Genomic DNA, 26,944 nt, shown 5'->3' with positions numbered 1-26,944 from the left:
TGGGAGAGATGAAAATTATTATACTAATTATTAATTATTAAAATTATCTATACTAAATATTTTTGCATGTGAGCCGGTTAAATCAATTCATTAAATGTTTTGATTCGGAATCAATTCGCTTACGAATCGCTCGTCACAAGCCAAAAAAAAAAAAAACGCTGGAAAAGCATTACATTTTCCTCTCACTTCCAAAACTACCTATAGTAAAAAAATAACTTGAACGTAAAGTTTATATCTTTCGTTTGAAACATTACAGTCCTCCAGTCCTGTGGGTGGCGGTCATACATTTCAATAGTTTCTCCCATTTCACCCAAGAAACATAAGTAAAGCGGAAGTTATTTTCAGAGCTAAAGGCGCGAATGACTGGAATACAGTTTCACGCAGATAGATTTTCAAAATAAAATACAGACAGATTAGCACATTAATTATTCTGCATAAACGTTTCTATGCGTGTATGTGCAGAAGTGATAAAAACTTAGTTGACATGAGATCAAAGTCTTTTAGAAATTAGTTTTAATCTTCGTAACTTATTCACTGCGCAGTAGCGCAGGACTCTGCTCGGTTTCGCGGTAAGTCTTCATTTGTTATTATGAGTGTTTGTTTAGGTTGTTTTATTTTAATAAATAAATGACACCCGATAGATAACTTGCTTTTAGAGCTGTGCAACAGTTTGACACTATTATGTCATGTTGGCCTTGTTTATAATGATCAAAACAACCTGCAGTGAGAAGCCGATTGTTTATTATTAGTGTCAGAATTCTAAAGGTTTCTATTGGATTTTTGTATTAATTTGTTGTTTACTTTATGTTAACCTATTAAAACCGAATATACAAAATAAAATTACATTACGGATTAACACTGAAATAAAAGCATACTAATTATTAGCAGGTGTTTACATGTTCCTTAATGACAATATTAATTTAAATCCTTCACGTTTGTTTGTTTTCACGTCATATAGATTATATGCCACCATGTCAAAAGGCAACAAGGAAGCATACATTGTGAAATTTGTTGAACGCAATGGACAGAAGAGTGATCTGGCTCTCCAAGCCTATAAGGTGAACGTAATGTGTCATTTTTGTCATTAAATGCTCCTTATATCTTTTAATATCCGTTGAATCTTTTGTTCATATAAACATATGCTTATCTTCAGGCAATAGTGGAACTGCAGTCAGAGAAATATGTGCAGACGGTGGATGAAGAAGCCGCACTAGAGCTGGACCACAATGACAAGTCCCTGTTTGTTTTTAGTGACTTCACCTGTAATGCCTTTGACCACTGCAGAAGGGTGCGTTTCTGTGATGATTCGTTTGCAACAGTGCATATCAAACAGTGTTACAAAACAAAAGCTGAGAGTGATGTACAGTGGTGTGAAAAAGTGTTGGCCCCCTTCCAGATTTTTTTTATTTTTTTTGCATGTTAGTCACACTTTAATGTTTCAGATCATCAGACAAATTTAAATATTAATCAAAGATAACACAAGTAAGCACAACATGCAGTTTTTGAGTGAAGTTTTTTTTGTTATGGAGGGAAAACAAAATCCAAACCCACATGGCCCTGTGTGAAAACGTTTTTGCCCTCTGAACTTAATAACTGGTTGGGCCACCCTTAGCAGCAACAACTGCAATCAAGCATTTGCGATAACTTGCAATGAGTCTGTTACAGCACTGTGTAGGAATTTTGGCCCACTCGTCTTGGCAGAATTGTTGTAATTCAGCCACATTGGAGGGTTTTCGAGCATGAACCGCCTTTTTAAGGTCATGCCACAGCATCTCAATAGGATTCAGGTCAGGACTTTGACTAGGCCACTCCAAAGTCTTCATTTTGTTTTTCTTCAGCCATTCAGAGGTGGATTTGCTGATGTGTTTTGGATCATTGTCCTGCTGGAGAACCCAAGTTTGCTTCAGCTTGAGGTCACGAACAGATGGCCGGACTTTGTCCTTCAGGATTTTTTGGTAGACAGCAGAATTCATGGTTTCATTTATGAAATGCTGTGTTATGGTGCGTTTCCACTGGTACTTAGCGAGCGCGGCGAAGCGAGCATTTTCAATTCATTCATATTGAGCTTAAACGTTCGCGTGGTGCATTGTGGGATTGAAAGCGGCGCGGAGAAAGTGTTGAGAGCGGCTGAGAGCGTCAAAAAGGTTGGGCATTCCTCAACTTTATGCAACTCTCGAGCGCAAAACGCCGGGCGACAACCAATCGCTGTTAAAAGTAGGGAACGCAAGAGTTTGAGGTATGTTTCAGGGTGTTTGCAGAACTGGTGGATTACTGGGCTGAAATCACATATATCATTAAAGAAGTCACGCAAAAGTAAATGCACTTTGCATGCTTTCATTACATGCCAGTATTTCGTTTGCGAATCGCCGTTAAAAGACAACAATGAAACGCAAACAGGGTGTAACATAGTTTTTCCATAGGCGTGCTCTGCCCTAAATTTGACACACGCCAAAGCAGTGGCGTTGTAGTGTTGCCAGCGGCGCTGAGCGCGGACTTCACGCTTTAGTGGAAACGCACTGTTACGCTAGATGTAATGGGACACACACCTTCCAAAAAGTTCAACTTTTGTCTCATCAGTCCACAGAGTATTTTCCCAAAAGTCTTGGGGATCATCAAGATGTGTTCTGGCAAAACTGAGACAAGCCTTTATGTTCTTTTTGCTCAGCAGCGGTTTTCGTCTTGGAACTCTGCCATGCAGGCCATTTTTGCCCAGTCTATTTCTTCTTATGGTGGAGTCATGAACACTGACCTTAACTGAGGCAAGAGAGGCCTGCAGTTCTTTAGATGTTGTTGTGGGGTCTTTTGTGACCTCTTTTTGCGTCGTCACTGCACTCTCGGGGTAATTTTCGTCGGCCGGCCACTCCTGGGAAGTCCCAAAGCTATAAAAAATCATTAAGGGGGCCAACACTTTTTCACACCACTATATAACTTCTCTTATATACTAGTATACTAGTTCAATAAAAATAAATGAAAATTCAGTCATTAATTACTCGCCATCATGTTATTCCAAACCTGTAAGACTTTTGTTCATCTTTGGAACACAAATTAATATATTTTTGATGAAATCTGAGAGCTTTCTGACACTGCATAGACATTAACGCAAATACCAAGTTCAAGGCTCAGAAAAGTTGTAAGGACATCGTTAAAATAGTCCATGTGACTATCAGGACATCAGGGGTTCTACCTCACTTTTACCAGGTTTTCACCTCACTTTTTTTTTTCTCTTTGCACACAAAAAGTATTCATATAGCTTAAAATTAAGGTTGAACCACAGATGTCACATGGACTGTTTTAACAATGTCCTTACTCTTACTACCTTTCTGGGCCTTGAATGTTTCGGTTTTATTGCTGTCTACGCAGGGTCAGAAAGCTCTCGGATTTCATCAAAAGTTTCTTAATTTGTGTTGTTATGTAGATAAACGAAGGTCTTATGGGTTTGAAACAACATGAAGATGAGTAAGTAATGAAAGAATTTTCATTTTTGGGTGAACTAACCCTTTATTACCTGTACTCTTGTTTTTACTGTTTATGTTAAAGGAAATCAACAGCATTTATTGAAACAAATCTTTTGTAACATTATAAATGTTGTTACTGTCAATAATCTTACAAAGTTAATAAAAATCTTTAAATGTTTGTCATTTTTGCAGCTGGGATGCAGGATCGTGAGTCCTCTGGTAGTGCTGTTCTGTCTGCAGAAGCAGAGATGTGTGCCCAAAGCTGAGCAGCCTGTGTACAACATGGCCTTGGCTGATGTCACCATCTCCTGCACCAACCTTGACAAAGAGGCACGGGTAAGGAGAAAACATTTATTATTAAGTCTGACATATAATTGTTTATTTTCTCTACACTTGCGTGTATTATGTATAAATTGGGATTGAAATAGTGAAATAATTATGTCTGTATGTGCAGTTCTGCATGACAAATGAACAGCTGTTTTGTCGTTCTTGTAGAGTGAAGTGATGGATCTTGTCCAGCTGATGGGTGGACGTGTCTACCGTGATCTCAATGTGTCTGTTACTCACCTGGTGGCAGGTGAAGTGGGGAGTAAGAAATACCTGGTGGCCGCAAGCCTAGGGAAGCCCATCGTTTTGCCCAGCTGGGTGAAAGCATGCTGGGAAAAGTCTCAGGATAGGTAACTACTGAATAGTCTAAGTCACTGTCAATTCAAAATGATCAACTCTTTGACAGTTAACATTTTTTTATGTAGTATTGCAATGTTGTTATATACAGTTTATCTATGCATCTCATGCTGGTGATTGCAAAAGTAAGCTAATCAAGCATATCCATTCACAATACAAATTCATCATTCAATGATTCGATAAGTGATTTCAATCAAAAATGTGACCCTGGACCACAAAACCAGTCATAGTGGTCAATTTTTTGAAATTGAGATTTATACATCATCTGAATAAATAAGCTTTCCGTTGATGTATGGTTTTTAGGATAGGACAACATTTGAAAATCTAGAATCTGAGGGTGCCAAAAAATCTAAATATTGAGAAAATCATCTTTAAAGTTGTCTAAAAGAAGTTCTTAGCAATGCATATTAATCAAAAATTAAGTTTTGATTTATTTATGGTAGGAAATTTACTAAATATCTTCATGGAACATGATCTTATCTTAATATCCTAATGATTTTTGGCATAAAAGAAAAATAGATAATTTTGATCCATTCAACGTTGGCTATTGCTACAAATATACCGGTGCTACTTAAGACTGGTTTTGTGGTCCAGGGTCACATGTTACATTAGGAAAGAAAAGCTGATCACAGTTACATGCTGAAATCTCGGCTTAAAAAACCTTTAAAAATCTCTCCTCCCCCTCCCCCCCCATAGTGTTTTCCATCACTCTGAGCTGAATACGGAGGACTATCATTGTCCAGTCCTGAAAGGCTGTACGGTGTGTGTGACGGGACTTTCTACTGTCGAGCGTAAGGAAGTTCAGAGGTTGTGTGAGCAGAATGGAGGCAATTATACGGGGCAGCTTAAGATGAATGAGTGCACTCACCTCATTGTCAGTGAACCCTCAGGTGACCCTATAATCTCTGACTTCATTATCAGTATGCTTTGGGACACAGTCTTAGTATGTTCTTCACTTTTATGTGTTGCATTTCAGGTCAGAAATATGAGTTTGCCCGTAAATGGAACGTATACTGTGTGTCCCTGCACTGGCTGTTTGACAGCATTGAGAAAGGCTTCTGTCAGGATGAGAGCAGGTATGCAGTGGAGCGTGGACAGAAGAGAACGGAGGAGAAGCCGGGCAGACCCAACACCTCCACTCCTACAGGACCCAGCAGGAGCAAAGAGGGTGAGTGAAACACTGTTTAATTGTTCTGCTCGAGGCACAATTTTTTTGTACATCTTACTGATGCAACACTTTTGAAAAGTAGTGCTTTTTGGAAAAAAATGAATGCTTTCAGTACAGTTGCATGATAAATCGGTAAAAGATCGCAATCTCGATTCAAACACCCATGCGATCTCATTTCTAAATTAATATTTTGTCACACATTATTTTTAGTTCAGAATCATGGGAGAATCGTGATTTCTAATTGAGGCCAAAAGTCGTGATTCTCAATTTATCCAGAATAATGCAGCTCTAGCTTTCAGTCAGCAAGTATGCATTCAATTTTTAGTTTAGCTAGTGTGTATAACTATACACAAGTTAGTTATAATTTTTATTTCCTTCATAAAACATTAAAATATCACCTGTACAGATCAAAATAATTTCCAATGTCTAATTTGAATGTCTGATTCATTAAGTTTACGGTTTTTTTTTTCGTGCTGTTTGTTTCTGCAGAAGATCCCTCACTACTTGGATTGAGCCATATTTCCAATATCAGTATGAATGTCAATGAAACGGCCCTTACTACAGCAGGAATCAGCCACATAGAGACTCCAGATCCAGTTGACTCATTTGACATCACTGTCTGTCGTGTTGATGACCTGTTGGATGGCTTTAAGGTTAGTTGTACTAAAAAGGGATGTGTCTATGTGATATCCTGTTGCATTTGTCAGAATTTGAATGTTGAATCTGTAATTTAAAGAATCTTTAATCATTAACCTGTTTTTTGCCTTTTTTGTCTTGTAGTTATACCTGTGTGGCTTATCAGCAAAGAAACTAGAGAAACTGCGGCGGATGGTGAACTCTGCCGGAGGGCTACGGTTCAACCAGCCCAGCCAAGAGCTGACACACATAGTAATGGGTGAACCAGACCAGGGGGTCAAAGTCTTTCTTGACAAAGCCACTCACAGGTCAGTCTAAATTACTGACCCTCCAAACATTGTTTAGGTTTCAGGTTGCTGTATTTAGAGGCTTTCGTATCAAAGGAACCTTTTCATAGTTCATATGTTCACACAGTAGGAACTAGCAACCAGCAATGGCCCAAGGGGAAAATTGGTTCTCAAGAATCCATCCTGCTGGCTAGCTCCTAGAACTTAGTTTCTAGAACTGCACAGTACGAAAGCCCCTAACGAGAACTTTTGAGGAAGAACTAGTTGCCAAATACAGTTGAGGTCAAAAGTTTACACCCCCCTTTTAGAATCTGTAAAATGTTAGAATCTGCAGTATTTTACCAAAATAAGAGGGATCATACAAAATGCATGATATTGTTTATTTAATACTGACCTGAGTAAGGTATTTCACATATAAAATGTTTACATATAGTCTACAAGAGAAAAAAATAGTTGAATTTATAAAAATGACCCTGTTTAAAAGTTTACATCCCCTTAATTCTTAATACTGCATTCTTACCTTAATGATCCATAGCTGGGTTTTTCTTTTTCTTTTTGCTCAGTGATAGTTGTTCATGAGTTCCTTGTTTGTCCTGAACAGTTAAACTGCCTGTTGTTCTTCAGAAAAAATTTTCAGGTCCCATAAATTCTTTAGTTTTTCAGCATTTTTGTGTGTTTGACCCTTTCCAACAATGACTGTATGATTTTGAGATCCATCTTTTCACACTGAGGACAACTGAGAGACTCATATACAACTATTACAGAAGTTCAAGCGCTCACTGATGCTTTAGAAGGAAACTCAATGCATTTAGAGCCTGGGGTAAATTTGACATATGGGTCTTTCAGTTGTCCTCAGTGTAAGATGGATCTCAAATTCATACAGTCATTGTTGGAAAAGGTTCAAATACACAAAAATGCTGAAAAACCAAATAATTTGTGGGACCTGAAGGATTTTTCTGAAGACCAGCATGCAGTTTAACTGCAGGACAAACAAGAGACTAAACAAAGGATCACTAAACAAAAAAAAGAAAACAGCTGTGGATCATTCTGCTAATATTTTTCTTGTGGACTATACGTAAACATCTTTTATGTGAAATATCTTATTCAGGTCATTACTAAATAATAACATGCATTTTGTATGATCCCTCTTATTTTGGTAAAAAAAAAACATTTTGCAGATTCTGAAAGGGGGATGTTAACTTGAGTCATTGAGATGGACCCTTCCTATCTAAGTTGCATTCTTTGATCAGAATAAACTTCTCATACATGTGTTCTTCTCAGACCCCATATAGTGACTGTGCAGTGGCTGCTGGACAGTTTCTCCAGTGGTTCCTTGCTCCCAGAGGATGGCTACTTTCACCCCTCCTTCCTGCCCCCTGCCCCAGCCGCTGTTGATATGCCTGCTCCTCACAAAGCCGCCCCCCGTGCTTCCAGACCCTCTGTAGCTCCCCCTCCTGCCCCTAGTCCAGGCCGACAAGCCAGAGCAGAGGAAGACCTGCTATCGCAATACATAGAGAATGACCAGACTGTGGGTGAGTTGATAAATATTTAAACGCCTCTATCTACACTTGTCTGTTTCACTTATTCTTTCCTGCCTTTCTTTCCTGTAGTGGAGCTGCCTCAGGCCAGTAATAGTACCAGCAGTAAGCAGAGCGTTTTGCTTCCAGAGCCTCCACCTGCAGGGAAGGACTCTACCTTGGTTGAAACATCAGATGCTGGCCTGTTTTCAGGAAAGCGCTTTATCTTGGTTGGTTTTGGAGCTGAGGCTGAAGCGCAACTCTCAGAGCTAGTCATGGAAAACTCTGGGAAGATCTTGGTCGGCCGCTCAAGAGCTGTGGCGCATTTTGCTATCGTGCCATTGCTGGGCTGTGATGTGGAGGCCACAGTAGATGAGGTTGCAACAGATACCTGGCTGGTAAGAAAGACACATTTGAGTTTATGCACAGACAGGATACTTTTTGTGATGTTTATAAATTACTAATGGACTAATATGTTTGTGTGTGTATGTTCAGGCCATGTGTGTGGAGCAGCAGTGTGTGTTGCCGCTAGCCTCTCATCCACTTTTCACTCCAGTAACAGTGAGAGAAGGCTTCTCTCCTCTCAAAGACTGTGTGCTGTCCGTCAGTCAGTTCACTGGAGCTGAGAGAGAATCTCTTATTCAGCTTGCCAAACATCTGGGAGCGAGGTGAAACCTTTTGCTCAGTGTTCTCACCTTCTAGGAAATTTCAAGTTTTATGTCTTTCTCAGTATTTTTGTCATTTTACAAAATAAGTATCTAAACATCCTTAAATCAAGATACATTTACTACTACCTTTTGTTTCCTAACAAAATGAAGTACGTTTTATATTTACAACAAGAACAAATGTGACCCTGGACCACAAAACCAGTCATAAGGGTCAATTAAAAAAAATGAGATTTATACGTCAATAAAGCTGAATAAATAAGCTTTCCATTGATATATATAATTTGTTAGGATAGGACTGTATTTGGCAGAGATAAAAACTATTTGAAAATCTGGAATCTGAAGGTTCAAAAAAAAAAAATTGAGAAAATCACCTTTAAAGTTCAAATGAATATTACTAACAAAAAAATCAGTTTTGATATATTTACGGAAGGAATTAATTTATTAAATATCTTCAAGGAAGATGATCTTTACTTAATATTCTAATGATTTTTGGGTAACACTTTACAATAAGGTTCATTAGTTAAACATTAGTTAATGTATTAACTAACATGAACTAACCATGAGCAATACATTTGTTACTGTATTTACTAATCTTTATTAACATTAGTTAACGGAAATACAGTTGTTCATTGTTTGTTCATGTTAGTTCACACTGCATTAACTAATGTTAACAAAATTTTAATAATGTATTAGTAAATGTTGAAATTAACATCAACAAAGATTAATAAATGCTGTATAAGTCCAGTTCATTATTAGCTCATGTTAACTAATGTGGTTAACTAATGTTAACTAATGAACCTTATTGTAAAGTGTTACCGATTTTTGGCATAAAAGGCATATCATTTTGACCCATACAATGCATTTTTGACTATTGCTACAAATAAACCTGTGCTACTTAAGATCGTTTTTGTGATCATTCAGAAAGGGGGTGTAAACTTTTCATAAATTCATTTAATTTTGATGAATTTCTGTGTCTCATTCCATTTATTCCTTTTGAACTTTCTTTACATGGTCCTAAAAAGTCTTAAATTTACCTGGAGCTCTTTAAAAAATAGCATTTGAAATGCAACTGCAATTTTACCATTCAGAATTATAACCATAATTGCAAAGCTAATCTAAGTTTTTTTGTTTTTGTTTTTTTTCTCTTCCCCTACACATCTGTCTGCAGTGTTCAGGATTACTTTGTGCGGACTGCTAATCAGAGAAAAGGAATGCTGGCCAGCACTCACTTGGTACTCCAGACTCCTGAAGGCACCAAGTACCAGGCAGCTCAGAAATGGGGTCTGCCTGCAGTCACAATCCGCTGGGTTTTAGAGTCTGCCAGAACAGGAAAGCGTGTTGATGAAGGACGATACCTGGTTGACCTGCCACCTTCTCCAGGTTAGTCATAAGTAGAATTGATAGATTTCTGATTTTAAGTCTGAAATTACATTTTGACTGACTTAAAAGGTTAGTTTACCCAAAAATAAAAATTCTGTTATTAATTGCTCACCCTCTTGTCGTTCTAAACCTGTAAGACCTTCCTTCATCTTTGGAACACAAATTAAGATATTTTTGATGAAATCTGAAAGTTTTCTGACCCTGCATAGACGGCAATGTAATCACCACGTTCAAGAGCTAGAAGGTAGTATGGACATCAATTAAAATAGTCCATGTGACATCAGTGGTTCAACTGTAAATTTATGAGGCTGTTGAGAAAGCTGTTTTGTGTGCAAAGAAAACAAAAAATGATGTTTATTCAATCTCTGATGTCATCTTTCTGGCTCTTGAAATATTATAATGCATTGCTGCCTATGCAGGGCCTGAAAGCTCTCGGATTTCATCAAAAATAGCTTGATTTGTGTTCCAAAGATGTTTAGAACTACATGAGGGTAAGTAATTAAAGGGATAGTTCACCCAAAAATGGAAATTAGCCCATGATTTACACATCCTCGAGCCATCCTAGGTACAGTGCCCTCCACTAATATGGCACCCTTGGTAAATATAAGCAAATGTGACTGTGAAAATAAATCTGCATCGTTTATCCTTTAGATCTTTCATTTGAAAAAATCACAAATTCTAACCTGTCATTGAAGTAAAACGATGGAAATTTTATTATGAAGTAAATGTTTTTCTCTAGTTCACGTTGGCCACAATTATTGGCACCCCTAGAAATTTGTCAAAGTAAAATATCTCTAAAGTATATTCCCATTAATATTACTTTTTTTTTTTTTTTTTTTAAGCACACCAGGGTGGCTATGAGTATAAAATTGTCCAGCTATGACTTTCTGTTTTTGCACACACAGAGAGATACACACATATCGGGTGTACTTTGTAAACATTTTGGTTTTATTCTATATACAGAATGAACATATTACTTCCAATACCTGTTACATATATGACTTTCTTCTTTCTTCTTAAAAAATGTCCTGGCTCTTCCAAGCTTTATAATGGCGGTGGGTGTTTTTGTGGTCAACAGTCCACTAGAAGTACAATAAAGCACATCTATTCATTATAAAAATTGCCTCACATGGGTCCGGGGGGTGAATAAAGGTCTCCTATAGCGAATTGATGCATTTTGGTAAGAAAAATATCCATATTTAAAATGTTATAAACACTTTTCTCTAACTTCCACTAACTGTTATGTGTGCATGCTGTTCTGGGTGGATGAAGTAGGACGTATGCGTAGCACGTGCAGTGGTAAGTATATGCTGGTCTCGTAAGAACCAATGTTTTTTACAGGAACAAAGGAAGCAAAGTTTCCTTACTTTAGCAAACGGAAAACCTCCTCTTGGCTTATATCAAAATCCTCTGACATTTTTCTTTACAAACCCTTGTTTTGTGCTTCTAATTTGTGACCAGTGTTTTGTTTTGCTCTCTTCTCTGTGCTTCCGCATTCATCACTTCACACTGGCGCATGTACTACGCATACTTCCTATGTCATCCACCTGGAACAGCTTGTGTGCATGACAGTTAAAACAGGCTAGAGAAAAGTGTTTATAATTTTTTTAATATGGATATTTTTCTTACAAAAGCGCATTGATTCGCTACAGGAAGCCTTTATTCACCCCCAGTGCTCTGTGAGGAACTTTTTGTAATCATGGATGCACTTTATTGGATTTCTTTTGAACTGTTGAATAAATACATCTTCCCACTGCCACTGTAAAGCTTGGAAGAGCCAGGTCGTATTAATATAACTCTGATTGGATTTGGTCTAAAAGAAGACATATACACCTAGGATGCCTTAATGGTGAGTAATTCTGGGATAATTTTCATTTTTGGGTGAACTAACCCTTTATTGACAGTATTAAATGGATAGTTCACCCAAAAATTTTAATTGTTTTTAAATGCCACCTGGTCACCAAAAATTACTCTCTCTTTGTTATTTTACACAGAGAGAACAGAGGACAGTTTTGTTGGAGCGTCTCAGAAAGATCCACCACCTCTGCGTCTTCTTCAGCGCTCTCCAGAGGTGCCACTACTGGGCCCACAAAATAGCGCTGCCATCACCCCTTTGGACACGGCTCGCTTTCAGAGCCGCACAGTCCGCTCAGCAGTCAGGAAGTTGAAACAGGGAGAGGAGGAGCTGCTGGATGTCGCCACCCCAGGACAGGAGGAGGCTAAAGGAGCACAGCAGAAAGATTCTTCCCTCCATCTAGACACTCCCTCTCGCTTTCTGAGCAGAGACAAACTCTTTGGGCCCTCATTTAACACAAAGGTGAGCTGGAGATGGGAAGGGATGTAATTTAAAATTTAGAAAACATGCTTTGCTTTGTTTAGGTTTAAAAATGTTGTTAATAGACTGATATGAAAAGGCCACATAATCATACATTGTCAGAAACATTATCCCATTTACACTCATTGTCTGTTCAGTGTTCAGCAGTTTGGTGGAGGCACTGTTGCTCATTTCACATGTAGAGGGGTTAGCCATATAGAATTACATATCCACCTTATTTTTTAATGTGGAAGTAAGCTGTTGTCTGGTAATTTGTGACTTCTGATTCATAAGCCACCTTAGGGAAATAACAAGAAGAATAATGAAGAGCAGTGAATGGTAAAACAGTTCGCACTACAAACCATTGATCATATTTAATATAAAACATTAAAATTATATGGAAGCCAGACACATTAAATTTACAAATGACTGCACCGGGTAAAATAAGGTAGAGAATACAGTAGTAAAACCAGCATTAATTCTATGGGGCAGAGAGAAGTGCACATTGATTAAGATAAAATAAATAAGACTAAATAACTTGTGGTATGTCTGTGTCGTAGGACGTGTTTGACCATTTACAGACTCCTGGTAATAAGCCTCAGCAAGGTCAGAGGGCAGAGACTCCTCTGTCAGAAGTCATTGAGAGGAACCTTAAAGCTGCCGTTGCAAACAGCAACCGCAGCCACGTCACAAGCCTTGCAGCCATGACTGCCAGTCCACAACTGGGAAAAGAGCCTGAACCTGAGGTACACCCAGACATGCTCATATACACACACAACCTCTATGTGAATACAGATGTAAACAGATGTGTCCATCATGCAGGTGGAGCAGAAGGCCACAGCTCCTCTCAGTGGGGTGGTGGTGTGTGTAAGCAAGAAATTAAGCAAGAAACAAAGTGAACTCAATGCAGTGGCTGCCTCTCTTGGTGCAGACTTCAGGTAAATGCTAAATGTCTGACTTACTCACAAAAGCCGCGTTTCCACTGACAGGCCAAAAGAGCGCATGCTAGTGCTTGCCAGGGCCAGTCGCATTTCCACTGTCACTTCTGTAATTTCTTAAACTTTATTTCTCATTTGTTTAAACTAACTAGTCAACAAATGAAGTGGATCAAAAAAGTTAATCAGAGTTGTCCTAAGACAAGAACGGGTATTGTTTTGGTTTTAGGACAACTTGGATGAAAGATTTTGATCCACTTCAAATGTTGACTACTGTATTTTAAAATTAACCTCCAGACACCAGCAAGTGTCTGAAATAACTTGCAATTGCAACCCGCTGGTAATTCTGTTCAATGTGTGGGTTTTAGAGTAGCGCTGGCTTGACAGTGGAAATGCACCATGATTTTGGCCTTGCGGCTTAAAGTGTGAGGCCATTGGCCTGGCCTGGCTCGTCGTTAGCCCTGGCTCGCACTGGCCTGACATCTAAAACTAATGATGCCATCTGTGATGTTGGTAGAAGATACAGTAGATTTGTTTTTAACAAATCTGTGGAGTGTAATGGCTTTTCTCTCTCATAGGTGGTCATGTGACGACTCTGTCACTCATTACATCTACCAGGGTAAAGTGGGAGACAACAGTAAAGAATACAAAGCTGTCAAAGAGAGAGGACTGCATATAGTGTCACAACACTGGCTACAGGCTGTACGTAAACAAAAGTGCATCCAAATACATATCTCACATAGCTAGGCATCTGTGTACATTTTTGAATAAGAACAGCATTTAAAAAACAAATCTTTTGTAAGATAAATGTCGTTTGGGCTGCCCTCGACTAAAGCTTTTTCTGGTTGTCTACTAGTCGTTCCATTTAAGCATTAGTCGAATAATTACACATTTATAGGGCTGCAACTAACGATTATTTTAATAATCGATTAATCTGTCGATTATTTTTTCGATTAATCGATGAATCGGATAAATAAATAAAAAAACCAAGGGATTTACAACCCTTTATTCAAAAACAGAACTAAAATCTTTAGAAAGTGCACGAACATGTTGCTCCTTGAACTGTTATAATAATAATAATAAAATAAAAATGGACTAACACAAAAAACATACACATGAATGCTTTACATCTGCCAAATATATCTCAAATTAAATTCCTCAGTGCGCATTAAAAAAGTCATGTGACTTTGCACGCTGGAACGGGATAACTTGACTAACTTTCTGCTACATTCATTCTGCCATGGCCGTGTTTAGTGTCCTGTCATCAGCAGCGACCAGCTGGAAGAGTTCCGCATTCAAATGCACGCAAAACTGGCCTCAAAGCCCCAGCAAAAGTAATTACCATGAATGTGTCAAGGCAAAAATTAAGAAAATATTCGAATTACTTATTAATAAACTAGTATTTTCTGATTCAGTGTTGCAAAGATGAAATTGACGATCCTGCCATCTACTCATTAATGCCTAATGCATCTTTATGGATTAGCTAATGAAAGAGTTTTGTTTTCGATTTTAATTATTTCGTTTTATAGTAAAATAATAATTTAAAGCTTTCTATAGATATTGTGTTTGTGAGGCAATTACCTGGGTTTCGGTTAATTATTGTGAAGCGCTCCTGTTTAAAGCCAAAGATATCAAGCGTATTCTGTTTGTTTTCTTTAAGAGCACATTTTGTTGATACTGTTAGTACACACAAACTAAGGTAGACCCTTTACAGTTCCGGCCCGGGTGGTAAATTACTCTTACCTTTATGAGCAAAAAAGAAATTCCACATTGCACTGGCGTCTCCATGTCCTGCAAAGCGCGCTTCTGTCCGCACAAACTTTGGAATTATCTTGATTGAATGATTAAACTAATATTGTGATATGTTTTAAGTTTTTTATATCAATGGATTTTAATTTAAATCGCGATGAATTAAGCAGGCTTTTGATCTGTCTGCCGCTGTTTGCTAGGTATAACTTTAAAAAACAAAAACTTGAATTTAACAAACAAAAAGTGTTCCAAATATATCTCTAAATTAACTTTATAAACTAAAGGAACGAAAATAAATGTAATCACTTTGCTATTAAAAACAGCAGCTGTGTAATGAGGAAGAGAAAGAGAAAAAAAGACAGTCGGACTGGAAATTCAGTCGGCCAAAAATTGATGAGCTGTCGGACATTTTTACAAGGAATGTTTGTTTAATAGCCTATTTAATACTCTTAGGCTACTTTCTTAATTAAATATATTATTTCTTTGATTTATTTTAGCGTTTTTAGGCTGCTTGTTCGCTGACTGAAGTGTAGGCTATAAAAAAACAACGTGCCACCGTCACAGCCCTATTCAAAACTGAGACGATTTCACCTCAGCAGAGCTCCTCTTTCTCCTTACGTTTGTGGTATGTTTTCGACACATTATACAGACAGACAGTGTTACAAAAACTATAGAAGTAGTTTTCTCCATCTCCACTATCCAACGACCCATACAGCAGCTGTTTTGCGATCGAGCATTGGCTGCTGTGAAAGTACGCTAGCCAAAGTAGGCTTAAATATCAAACATGTTTGATATAAATCGGGGCAGCATATATATATATATATATATATATATATATATATATATATAATGTAGAAACGGTGCTTTATGCTCAAATGTTCCAGTTTTGCGCATAAGTTAAATTCGCATTTTTGGATGGAAACACAGCTTATGAGGTGCCGAACTCTGCTGGCATCAGTGCGGGAGAGAGACCGAATGTGTCCACTCCGCTCTGCGCTCAAATTTTTTTTTAATATATATAGCCTAATAACAACCAAATGTCTCTGCGTCGCGCGACACAACGAATCGATTATGAAATTCGTTGCCAACGCTTTTAGTAATCGATTTTTATCGATTTTATCGATTCGTTGTTGCAGCCCTACACATTTATTAAATAACCATTTAAATCAGAATAATGAGCCTTTAATTTCCTGCATAGACTCATAGAAGCGCTCAAGTGCACGCGTAAAGCATGTTTTATACGGATTGCAGAATAAGAATACACTTGAGTTTCTAAGTTTTTCAGTAGTTTTTTTTTTTTTTTTTTTAGTTTGTTTTTGTTATTTTACAAAAGTGCAGTGTTTTGTTGTTATTGTGAGTGCACACATACAAACAATGTCTCTGCAGATTTGAAAAATGTGTTCATTTTATCTGTATGACCAAAAATAACGATCTGTCCGTCATGGACGGCATGACTTGGGTTTTTTCCGCAGACTAAGCGACTAATAAGTTTTTGGTCGACCAAGCCTTTTCTCGTCGACTAATGGTTAGTCGACTGTTAGGGGGCAGCCCTAGTCTTTACTATCACATTTTATCAGTTAATAAAAAAAAATATTTAACAGTAGTTCATATTATATTATCTGAGCATGCAACAAAATTGTTAGTACAAAACTATTTGTTAGTACAAAAGTGACCTTAAAGCATAGTGAAAAGGTGTGGTTTTAAATCCCATTGTCCATCCTATTTTCAGTGTGCAGATGAGCAGAGGCATGTGTCTGAGTCACTCTACCCTTTTACATTCAACCCAAAAATGAGCCTCACGATGAGTCAGGTGGCAGATAGCACTCAGAGGTCACCTCCTCCTTCCACCCCACGCACCAGACTCAGAGCATTTACAGACAATGAAGAGACCAGGGTGAGGAATTTATACCTTGCACTGCACTACCCATACTCTTCAATCATAGCATATTGTGCTTTATATATAATATATTTATATATAATTTGTTTAATTTTATTTTAAAGCTTAGTCCTGGTGACAACATCACAGACATCTCAACCCCTCAGTGCGTCAGTGTGGGAGAGCCTGAGAAGGATCAGACTGTCAGCACTGAGAGAAGTGATCATTGAATCATATTAAATCTCTCTTTGTCTCTGACTGATCAAAACTCACAATTCACAACTCACATTCTCTCTTCATTCTTTTTTCTTATCTTCTCCCTCTCTCAGATCTCACAGAAACACTTGAGATGAGAGAGAGTCTTCAAAGGCAACTTCAGGAGATCATGTCTGCTACTAAACTGACCAGTGGTCGACGAGGCTCCTCGCGGTTGGCCAGAACAGGCTCAGGGGGATTGGACTCACCCCACACCCCGGACAGCCTGGGGCGAATGGGAAGACGCAGCCGCACTTTAGAGGCCCTACGGTATAAAAACAAGACTAGCTAGAGTAGCCTCTTTGATCCCATGGCTGTCTCAACTTGTAGCATCTGAGAGAATACAGCACAGTTTTCAGTTGTTCACTGGGGAATCTAGATCTGTTTTTGATACTTCTTACTGATGTGCATCAGACGCTGGTTATCATTAAGCTGTTGCATCGCTTTTTCCATTGTGAAAGTTGAATTTTTAAGTTGTAATGTTAAAAGACTGTTTTTTGGCAGGATGTCACGTCAAGTGGCTGTGGACCTTAACACAGAGCCATCTCAGAGTGAGCAGATTGTGTGGGATGACCCCACAGCACGAGAGGAGAGAGCTAAACTGGCTGATAACCTGCAGTGGCCTGGCAGCCCCTCCCAGCACTCTGAAACCCTTGCCATCGTCCCACCGGCCCTTTCTGACCACACAACCAATGGCAGGGACTCCATGACTGACTCTGAACTGGTAGAAATGGGTATGAGAAAATGCATTAATTTAGTGTTAATTTAGTATTCATTTTCAAAAAAAACAAACACTTGCCTTAAACCTTAAAAGTCTAGTGTAAAGAAGTTAAATTCTGTTGCAAATGTTCTTATTCAATTCTTCTGACCCTTTCCAGCTGCATTTGAAGTCATCGATGCACAGCTGAAGCCAAAGATGACCTCTCCTCCAGTTGACACACTACAGAACCCTGACACACCTGAAGCACCTACTCTTGCTTTCCCCACCTCTAAACCTGCAGTCCCTTCACTTCCACAGGTACACACACACACACACACACACACACACACACACACACACACACACACACATACAAGCACACCTAGGGCTGTCATGGTGAATGAGTGGCTCCATATTGTAGGGCTGGGCGATTAATCGAAATCGACATTCAGAACCTATAATCGATCAAATTTTTCCAGGTCAATTATTTCAATTACTTTACCTTTAAAAACACTACTGCGTGTGGAGTCACGTGACCCTGCTCCGTTACGTTGCGTTATTCCGCCGACATGTCGATGGAGAGCTTAAACAGTATTTATACAGTAAAAAGTATTTACAGGATATACAAGAGTAATTTTATTTAGAAGAGATACTGCTTATTTTCTTTTTAATTTAATATTTAAATTATTTAATTTTTAATATTTATTATTATTTTATAAATTTATTTTGTTTCCAAAAGTGCAAGTTATTTATTTTCACTAATTTAAGAAAAATGTGACTTTTCATTTTAAGCAATGTGTGCTTTAATTTCAGTTGTTCAACACTGATGTTCAATAAATAATCATAGATAGTAGATAGTGTGTGCACCCTTCATTCAAAAATCTCTCACTTGTAATATGTGCGCATATTTACTGTACAAAACTTGTCAGTGAACTATGAGGGCAAAAAAATAAATATTATTTAAATATAATTAAATATAATTTTATTAATGAATAAAATAATCGTTCATTAATCGTAATCGGGTTAAAATGTTCAATTAATCGAGATTTTGATTTTAGGCCAAATCGCCCAGCCCTACCATATTGTGATATTATAACCATTATATATATTTGCTATATTAACCCCTTAAGCTCTGGCCACGCCCTAGGACCCACCGGTGGGTCCGCAGGGGGGTCATTGTATTATTTTAAAAAAATCTATTAATTGTTAAGCACAAAACTAGACATATATGGTATTTTTTGAAAGCTTAGAACCTCTGCTTTCTTGCGAATCCAATGATATTTGCATTAATTTTACATAAAAAAAAAAAATACAGTCTAAATTTGTTATTGCGCAACCTCCCCCCCCCCTCGAGAAAATCAGACAAATAATGATGTTTCATATTTATGGCACACAAACTCACTAAAAATAGACAAGTCATATATCAAATGAAAGCTCTTACTCTCAGGAATATAAATATGTGCTTCACTTCACAGATTTTTCACATTACAGTAAAATATCGAAGAATAATTTCAAAAGAAACACAAAAACTGAAATGACTCCTGTGAACAAGCAAACTTTTGCATTATATTTCTGCACTAATAACTACATCTGTGCTCACATACTAGCCTAAAATCCTATATCAACTTTTAGCTTAGGTTGTTTTCTTCAAAATGAGACCATTTCTGTCAGTTTATTCCGAAGTATATGGGTAGGGCGCCCTTTGGTGTGTCTACTGCTTTCAGAAATTGAAAAAAAATTACTAATGCAAAAGCAAAATCGGAGATTCTTATGCCTCCTTTCAGTCAAAGCTAAATAACTTTTGCTTGGAAGATGTTATCAACAAAATTCTTTTTTCTCATGTTTCCTGCCACCTTGTGGAATCAAAAGAAACTTTCTGCTGGGAAATAGACCAAACAGGTCCTAAATTACAGACTTCTAAATATCAACTAAAATCTCTTCAGCTCTGGCCACTCCCTTGGACCCACCGACGGGTCCACGGGGGGGGTCATCGTATTTTTTTTTTTTAAATCTATGAACTGTGAAGCACAAAACTAGACATATATGGTATTTTTTGAAAGCTTAGAACCTCTGCTTTCTTGCGAATCCCATGATATTTGCATTAATTTTACATAAAAAAAAAAAATACAGTCTAAATTCGTTATTGCGCAACCTCCCCCCCCCCCTCGAGAAAATCAGACAAATAATGATGTTTCATATTTATGGCACACAAACTCACTAAAAATAGACAAGTCATATATCAAATGAAAGCTCTTACTCTCAGGAATATAAATATGTGCTTCACTTCACAGATTTTTCACATTACAGTAAAATATCGAAGAATAATTTCAAAAGAAACACAAAAACTGAAATGACTCCTGTGAACAAGCAAACTTTTGCATCATATTTCTGCACTGATAACTACATCTGTGTTCACATACTAGCCTAAAATCCTATATCAGCTTTTAGCTTAGGTTGTTTTCTTTAAAATGAGACCATTTCTGTCAGTTTATTCCGAAGTATATGGGTAGGGCGCCCTTTGGTGTGTCTACTGCTTTCAGAAATCAAAAATGAATAATGTAAAAGCACAATTGGAGATTCCTATGCCTCCTTTCAGTCAAAGCTAAATAACTTTTGCTTGGAAGATGTTATCAACAAAATTCTTTTTTCCTGTGTTTACTGCCACCTAGAGGAATCAAAAGAATCCTCCTAAAGGAACATAGACCTAACTGGTCCTTATTTACAGACTTCTAAATAACAACTAAATTAAAACAATAATAATTTTTCTTACTTTTTCTTTGTGTTTATGACAATATTGTAAAAATATGAAATCCAAAATATGCAATATTTTACCCATGTTTTAAAACACTGAATATTTCCTGTCAAATGAGACCATTTTTATCAATTTATTCCAAAGTATGTGGTTAGGGCGCTCTTTTAAGTTCAGGTGTGTCTACTGCATTCAGAAAAAAAAAAAAGAGAATTAAAGGAGACTCCAATGCCTCATTTCAGTCAAAGCTAAATAACTTTTGCTTGGAAGATGTTATCAACAAAATTCTTTTTTCCCGTGTTTACTGCCACCTAGTGGAATAAAATGAGACCTCTTGAAGGAACATAGACCAAACTTTTCCTAATTTACAGATATATACATAAAAAAAATAATAAAAAAAATATATAAAAATCTGACTTTTTGACTGTGTTTATGACAATATTACAAACATATACAATACAAAATATGCAAAAATTTACTCATGTTTTAAAATTCAGAAAGTTTCCTGTCAAATGAGACCATTTTTATCAATTTATTCCAAAGTATGTGGTTAGGGCGCTCTCTTAAATTCTGGTGTGCCTAACTCTGAAAAAAATCCAAAATATGCTGCAGAGCTTAAGGGGTTAATGTTCTTGAGGGGTTTTATTAAATGTATAACAGTTAGTATTCATTCTCAAATCTGACTGGACAAGAGGCTTTCTAAGAGTGCTTGTATTTTACCAGTATAAGCACTTGGACTTGTCTCTGCATGTTGTTGTTAACAGGCTGTCAGTCAGTGCAGGGTACATTGTTATAATAGTAGGTGGCGACAAGTGGCTACCTTTTATAAGTGTGTCATTAAACCATTCATTCGAGTAATGTGTTTAAAAATGATAATTCATTCATCAATGAATGGAACAAGGTGTTAAAATTAGTTGAACTTTGAGTGCCACTTTACAAAGCTCAGTTAACAAACAACATGTGGGTAATGCTCAGTTGATCTCTCTCTCTCCATCTCTCTCTCTCTCTGTCTGCTTAGGCCTGTTTTGTGCAAATCTACAGAACCTTTACATATCACAATGGTACACAGTGTCTTAATGAAGTAAAAACAAGAGCCAATTCGAAGAAAAAATACACTTTTGTTAACTTATTTACGGTTACTTGTTGTCCATAGTTAGCTTGTGAGAATTGTGGTATTACAATATTGTGGTTATCGCAAAAGCCCTACGCACACCTACAGTGGTGACCAAAATTATTAGAACACTAGTATTTTTCACCAGCTAAAAAAAGGTTTTAAGTCAGTTATTTCTATCTTTTGATTTTAGTTTGCACAAAGTGTCTGACAACAGCAGGTGCTCCACACATAGATTTGATCTCATCATCATCCAGTCTGTCTGGAATGACATGAAGAAACAGAGCAAACTGAGACAAACTAAATCCAGAAGAACTGTGGCAACATCTCTATGATGCTTCAAAAAACCTGCCTGCAAAGCTCCAGTACTGTTTAGTTGTAGGCAATAAAAATGCTTTAAAATAAGAATGCTGCCATGAATAATGTCATAAATAGATTAACTTCTATTAACTAAATAAAATCAACATTTGGTGAGTCCATGATACAATATTTATTGTGGTTAAAATTTGGAAAAAAATGTGTAGAAATTCTTCTATCTAATGCACTTTGATAGTTCGAAATTAAGAGGTCATACCCATGTTCTTAATTAAGAAAACTTAAGTCAGTGAATTGACTTGTACCTGAATTTTAAAGGAGACTCTTGTACTTGCGCATTGTTTTTCAGGTAGCTTTGCAGGTAGGTCTCTTGAAGCATCTTGCTTGCCACAGTTTTTCTGGATTTAGTCTGTCTCAGTTTGTTCTGATTACTAATGTCATTCCAAACAGACTGGATGATGAAGTAGATGAGAGATCGCTGTGTGGAGCACTGGCTGTTGTCAGACTCCTTGTGCAAACTAAATTCTCATTGGATTATTACAGTTATTGGCAAAAGGAACTGACATTACAGCAAAAGAAAGAAATAACTGACTTGAAACCATTTTTTAGTTGGTGAAAATACTAGTGTTCTTATAATTTTGGCCACTGTATACATGAACAACAGATATCATTGGCTCATTTTATTCAAATCTGACTGAAATCTAAAACCAAATCTAACAGGATATATCTTCAACAGATTGAAGATATAAAGGGGGTAAAGGATCCTCCACGATTCCTGCTGTCTTCATTGAACCCACAGGAACGCATTGACTACAGTCATCTCATAGAGGAGCTAGGTTAGTACACAAAGCAGCCTTGTACTTGTACTTTTTATGCTGTCTGTCAGTGTACCTGACTGCACTGAATTAGGGATGTGTGGAACTACATATTTTCAAAATAATTGGCTAATTGGTATGAGGGACCCTCTGTAAAATTAGACCTGCTGTAAGATTTCAGTCTGACGTCAAAAATAGCTACAAAGCATAATAACAGAGCAACAGCAAATGGCATAGAACATAATGGAATAGGACTTGATACATTGGCCATGAGATGAAAAGTTTGACACTTTTACGGTAGAAAGCTAAAAAACTGAAAAAGACTTTTCAGAAATTTGAAAATATTTTTCACCATTTTACAAAAAACAGCATATTAGAATGATTTCTGAAGCATCATGGAAGACTGAAGACTGGAGTAATGCTGCTAAAAATTGTTTTCCTATCAGAAGATTTATTAAAATAGTAACAGTTCTTTAATTGTAGTAATATTTTACAATATTACTGTTTTTACAGTGTTTTACTGTATTCATACTATCTATTTAGTTGTTGTATTCCATACCTAATTTGTTGTTTTTGTATACATGTGCAGGTGGTGTTGTGCTGGAGAAGCAGAGTTTTGACCCCAGCTGCACTCATGTGATTGTTGGTTATCCTCTGAGGAATGAGAAGTATCTGGCCGCTATGGCAGCGGGCAAGTGGATTCTGCACCGCTCGTATCTAGAGGCCTGCCGCTCGGAAGGACACTTCATAGAGGTATGTGCATTTGTGATTAGTGTCTTTCAGTAATGAAAGACAATGTTGTTCATGTCCTGTATGTGTATTAGGAGGAGCAGTATGAGTGGGGCAGCAGCTCTATCCTGGACGCTCTGCCATCCATCAACTCTCAGCAGAAGAAACTGGCACTGGCAGCCATGCGATGGAGGAAAACACTACAAAGCAGCTCGAACAAGGAGGTATACATGTTATATGTTTTGCTTGGATAAGCATGCAAGTACATGGTGCAGCATCTAATGCTATTGATGTGCAGGGAGCGTTTGGCGGCTGGACTGTGATGCTGAATATTGACCAGGCCAGAGAGGCTGGATTCAGACGGCTGCTGCAGTCTGGGGGAGCCAAGGTCTGTTGTATTTCATTCTGTGGTCTCTTTTGATTTCAGGTTGAGTTCATAATATAATTGGTTTTCTGTGACCTTACAGGCAGTCTTTTTTTATTTCCATCTCCTTTCTGTCTTGTATTAACCTTTTCTCCTCCTGTATAGGTGTTGCCAGACCCTTCTCCCTCGCTGTTTAAAGAGACCACTCACCTATTTGTGGATTTTAGTCGATTAAAACCAGGTGATGTCAGAGTGGATATCAGTGAGGCTGCAGCTCGGGGGGTCAAATGTCTTAAACCAGAATACATTGCTGATTACCTCATGCAGGTAAGAGATTATGAAACAGATATAAATCACACACGACTAGGGCAGTACGTTTTGGAGATTTTGTTTTTTCCCAGCTCATGGTTTGTTTGTAGTGCTGCACAATTTGGTTAAAATTGTGTAATGATATATCAGCATGACAATAAAATAATCATAAAAATAACATTAACAGTAAAATAATAAATATAACTGCAAGCAGCAGTTAACAGGGTCAAAGCACAAACAGCTCATGTAGAGAGTGTGGTTATACAGTGGTAATGTGTCTTCTTTCAAATATAATAACAGTCTTTATGTCTCTGTATGGAAGTTTTATAGCAATATCTGGCAACTTGTTCTTAAGGAAATGTATTATTACTAATAAATTAAAATATTAAAATAAGATTGTTGAATATGAATTTATTTTAATATTAAAATATTAAAATAAAATTTACCAAAAAATCTGTAAAAGTAACTATTTTGTAATAAAGTTAAGTTTTTTTGTTTGTTTTTTACAGTACAGGTGTCTTAATTTCTTCATTTTCAAACATTAAAGGATTAGTTCATGTGCTGAATAAACATTTCTTGATAATTTACTCACCCTCCTTTCAGTATCAAATGATGTGCGAATTCAGTGTTGACTCTGGGCCTGCTTTGGAAAGCTGAGCTCAAATTTTTTTTTAAACTTCGGCCATGTTTCGCCTGAGAATCCGACTCTTTAACAGTGTAAAAACTCAGAATGCATGAAATAGCATTACCCCCCCCCCCTCCCCTTTAAGAAATTACTAATCTTTTTGCTAGATAAGGCTCTTATTCCTCGGCTGGGATCGTGTAGACCCCTTTGATGCTGCATTGAAACTGCAATTTGGACCTTCAGTCAGTTGGGTCCCACTAAAGTCCACTATATAAAGAAAAATCCTCGAATGGTTTTCTCAAAAACCTTAATTTCTTTTTGACTGAAGAAAGAAAGACATGAACATCTTGGATGGTGGTGAGTAAATTATCAGGAAATGTTTATTCTGGAAGTGAAATAATCCTTTAAGCATCCTGACATGCTTATTTGTTGAAAAGCATATATTTGCGGAGTCACACAGTAAGTGATTTCAGTTTTATGTCAATTAATCCTGTAGCCCTACACCTGACAATAAAGCACCAGAAACATTATATGTTTTGTTCAGATCTGAAATGATTATCGAGGCATGATTTATTAGATATCTAAATAGCTTCTTTTTTTCAGGAGCCTTCTCCTTCAATGGACGCTTACTATCTTCCCGGAGCAGCTGCGGATGATCTAGAAAAAGTTCAAGATACATCTTCACGTAAACGGAAAGCCTCTGGGGAAGTGTCCACATTAAAGAAGAGCCGTGTGAGATGAAACGTACAATTTCAAATGCTAATGTAATATGTATTTAAGTGATTTTATTCAATTATTACATTGTAGATAAAAAATGTGTCTGTCTAGTCAATAAAAAATAAATTCATAATGTGAAGCACAGACCAAGAAACCATTGAACAGTCATGCATAAACATTTTAAAAAGTGCAGTTTTCCACGGAAATTCCACAGTAAAGCCAGATTTACACAATCTTGCATTTATGTTATGCTAGACAGCTCTAGACTGGTGTACTACCTTTTCCTGCCCTCCAGAGGGAGCATTTTTCACATAAAGGTGGGGTGGACAGACTTGCTAGTAATTGTATCCTTCAGTTATCATGTATTACCTATTACATACAAAATTATCTGATTATCTGATAGTGTAATGAGTAATTACGTTAACTCAAGGTGTTGCTTACAGTTCCTGTTTGACCCCCGGTGTAATGCCTCCTTACGAAAGACATCGGAATCTTCTGTGTCCACAGCAACCGTTTCGTTACTAATGGCAACAAGTGCACAGATTTTTTTTGATGCTTCTGTCTGGCTTATGTCATAGAACCAATTCAGATTGTTATTACTTTGACAGTTTGTTATTACTTCAAATACACACCACTTGATTGATCTCTTTCAGTTCTCTTCCAATATTAACAATAGGGTTTCTATAACCTTTGAATGTAATTATACAGCCTTTTTTGCAGTTGCACAATTAAATTCATTTTAACAAATTATATTTTAATGTTTTAACTGCCCTCTAATAGTCTGTGTCCCCCTTTTTCCCCTAAAAGATTTTTTTGTTTTGTTCATTGAAGTGTGTATGGAATCCCTTGATGCCTGTCACACACACATTGACTTCATGCTGTAACTGGATTTTCTCAAAAAGTCTGGTGGCCTATATGGGCATGTAAATGATTTACCCTGGTCATGGTTAAGCCTGCCACCAGTCGACTACTGAGAAAGGGGGGTTAAACCACAGTCTCAAAGCCATCGGATTACGAAGTTGGATCCCCCATTTGTCACAGAGGGAGGGAGGTGATAGGGTAGGGGGAAGGGAAAAGGGCTGTTCTGGATGCCTGTTTCACTCACTGAACACAAATCTGCTATCACCCTTTGTCACTGCAATCTGTGTTTCTTTGCTTCAGTCTTGAATGAGTAATTAAATGCAGTAAATTAACTTTTTTTTTTTTTTTGCTTGAGCTCAACAGCACTGTAACTGCTGGTGCAGATAAGGCCTCTTTGCTCCTTACCTGTCTGCAAGACTGATATTGGGGTGAGCACAACCTAATGAGAATAAGCCACCCTGACGGGACCCCAATCTGATAGCAGTGCCATTTTGCTGTGGTAATAGGAGGAAAGGTAGCATGTTGTGAGGGTTATGACCAATGCAGGCCATGGAAAATTTCCATATTTCTGTAATGTATGAATAGGGGTTATGCCACAGCAATTGTATAGAAGTGGAGCAGAATGTCCCTTTGTTCCTGGTTAAAATCAGGACACGGTCTATTGTTGCTCAAGGCAATGTTAAAAACTGCTGCTTTATTTATCTAGTAATAGGGCAAATTGGAAA

At 37.4% G+C, this 26,944-nt stretch overlaps 1 protein-coding gene across 1 annotated transcript; it reads left to right on the top strand.

Annotated features, from left to right (window-relative positions):
• Positions 1-369: 369 nt before the first annotated feature.
• Positions 370-26,944, top strand: topbp1 (DNA topoisomerase II binding protein 1). The gene is made up of 28 exons (XM_073830706.1): positions 370-569; positions 959-1,058; positions 1,154-1,288; positions 3,648-3,791; positions 3,951-4,132; positions 4,836-5,029; positions 5,116-5,307; positions 5,797-5,960; positions 6,088-6,251; positions 7,512-7,762; positions 7,841-8,145; positions 8,243-8,415; positions 9,584-9,795; positions 11,790-12,112; positions 12,670-12,855; positions 12,932-13,047; positions 13,623-13,746; positions 16,523-16,687; positions 16,795-16,888; positions 16,999-17,194; positions 17,429-17,658; positions 17,803-17,942; positions 22,536-22,635; positions 23,204-23,367; positions 23,439-23,567; positions 23,642-23,731; positions 23,873-24,034; positions 25,245-26,944. Exons 2-28 carry the CDS (start codon positions 972-974, stop codon positions 25,380-25,382), a joined length of 4,560 nt encoding a protein of 1,519 aa, XP_073686807.1. The 5' UTR covers positions 370-569; positions 959-971; the 3' UTR covers positions 25,383-26,944.

This window comes from Garra rufa, chromosome 24 (genome assembly GCF_049309525.1).
Source record: "Garra rufa chromosome 24, GarRuf1.0, whole genome shotgun sequence".
NCBI lineage: Eukaryota > Metazoa > Chordata > Actinopteri > Cypriniformes > Cyprinidae > Garra > Garra rufa.
Note: the sequence above shows the minus strand (reverse complement) of the source record. Positions and strands in the feature narration are given on the sequence as shown.

Excerpts from the sequence above, each read along its gene's own strand:
- topbp1 (XM_073830706.1), top strand. The coding sequence starts at position 972 with ATGTCAAAAGGCAACAAGGAAGCATACATTGTGAAATTTGTTGAACGC. Across the intron at positions 4,133-4,835 it reads TGGGAAAAGTCTCAGGATAG|TGTTTTCCATCACTCTGAGC; the intron begins GTAACTACTGAA and ends CCCCCCCCATAG. Across the intron at positions 23,368-23,438 it reads CGGAAGGACACTTCATAGAG|GAGGAGCAGTATGAGTGGGG; the intron begins GTATGTGCATTT and ends TATGTGTATTAG.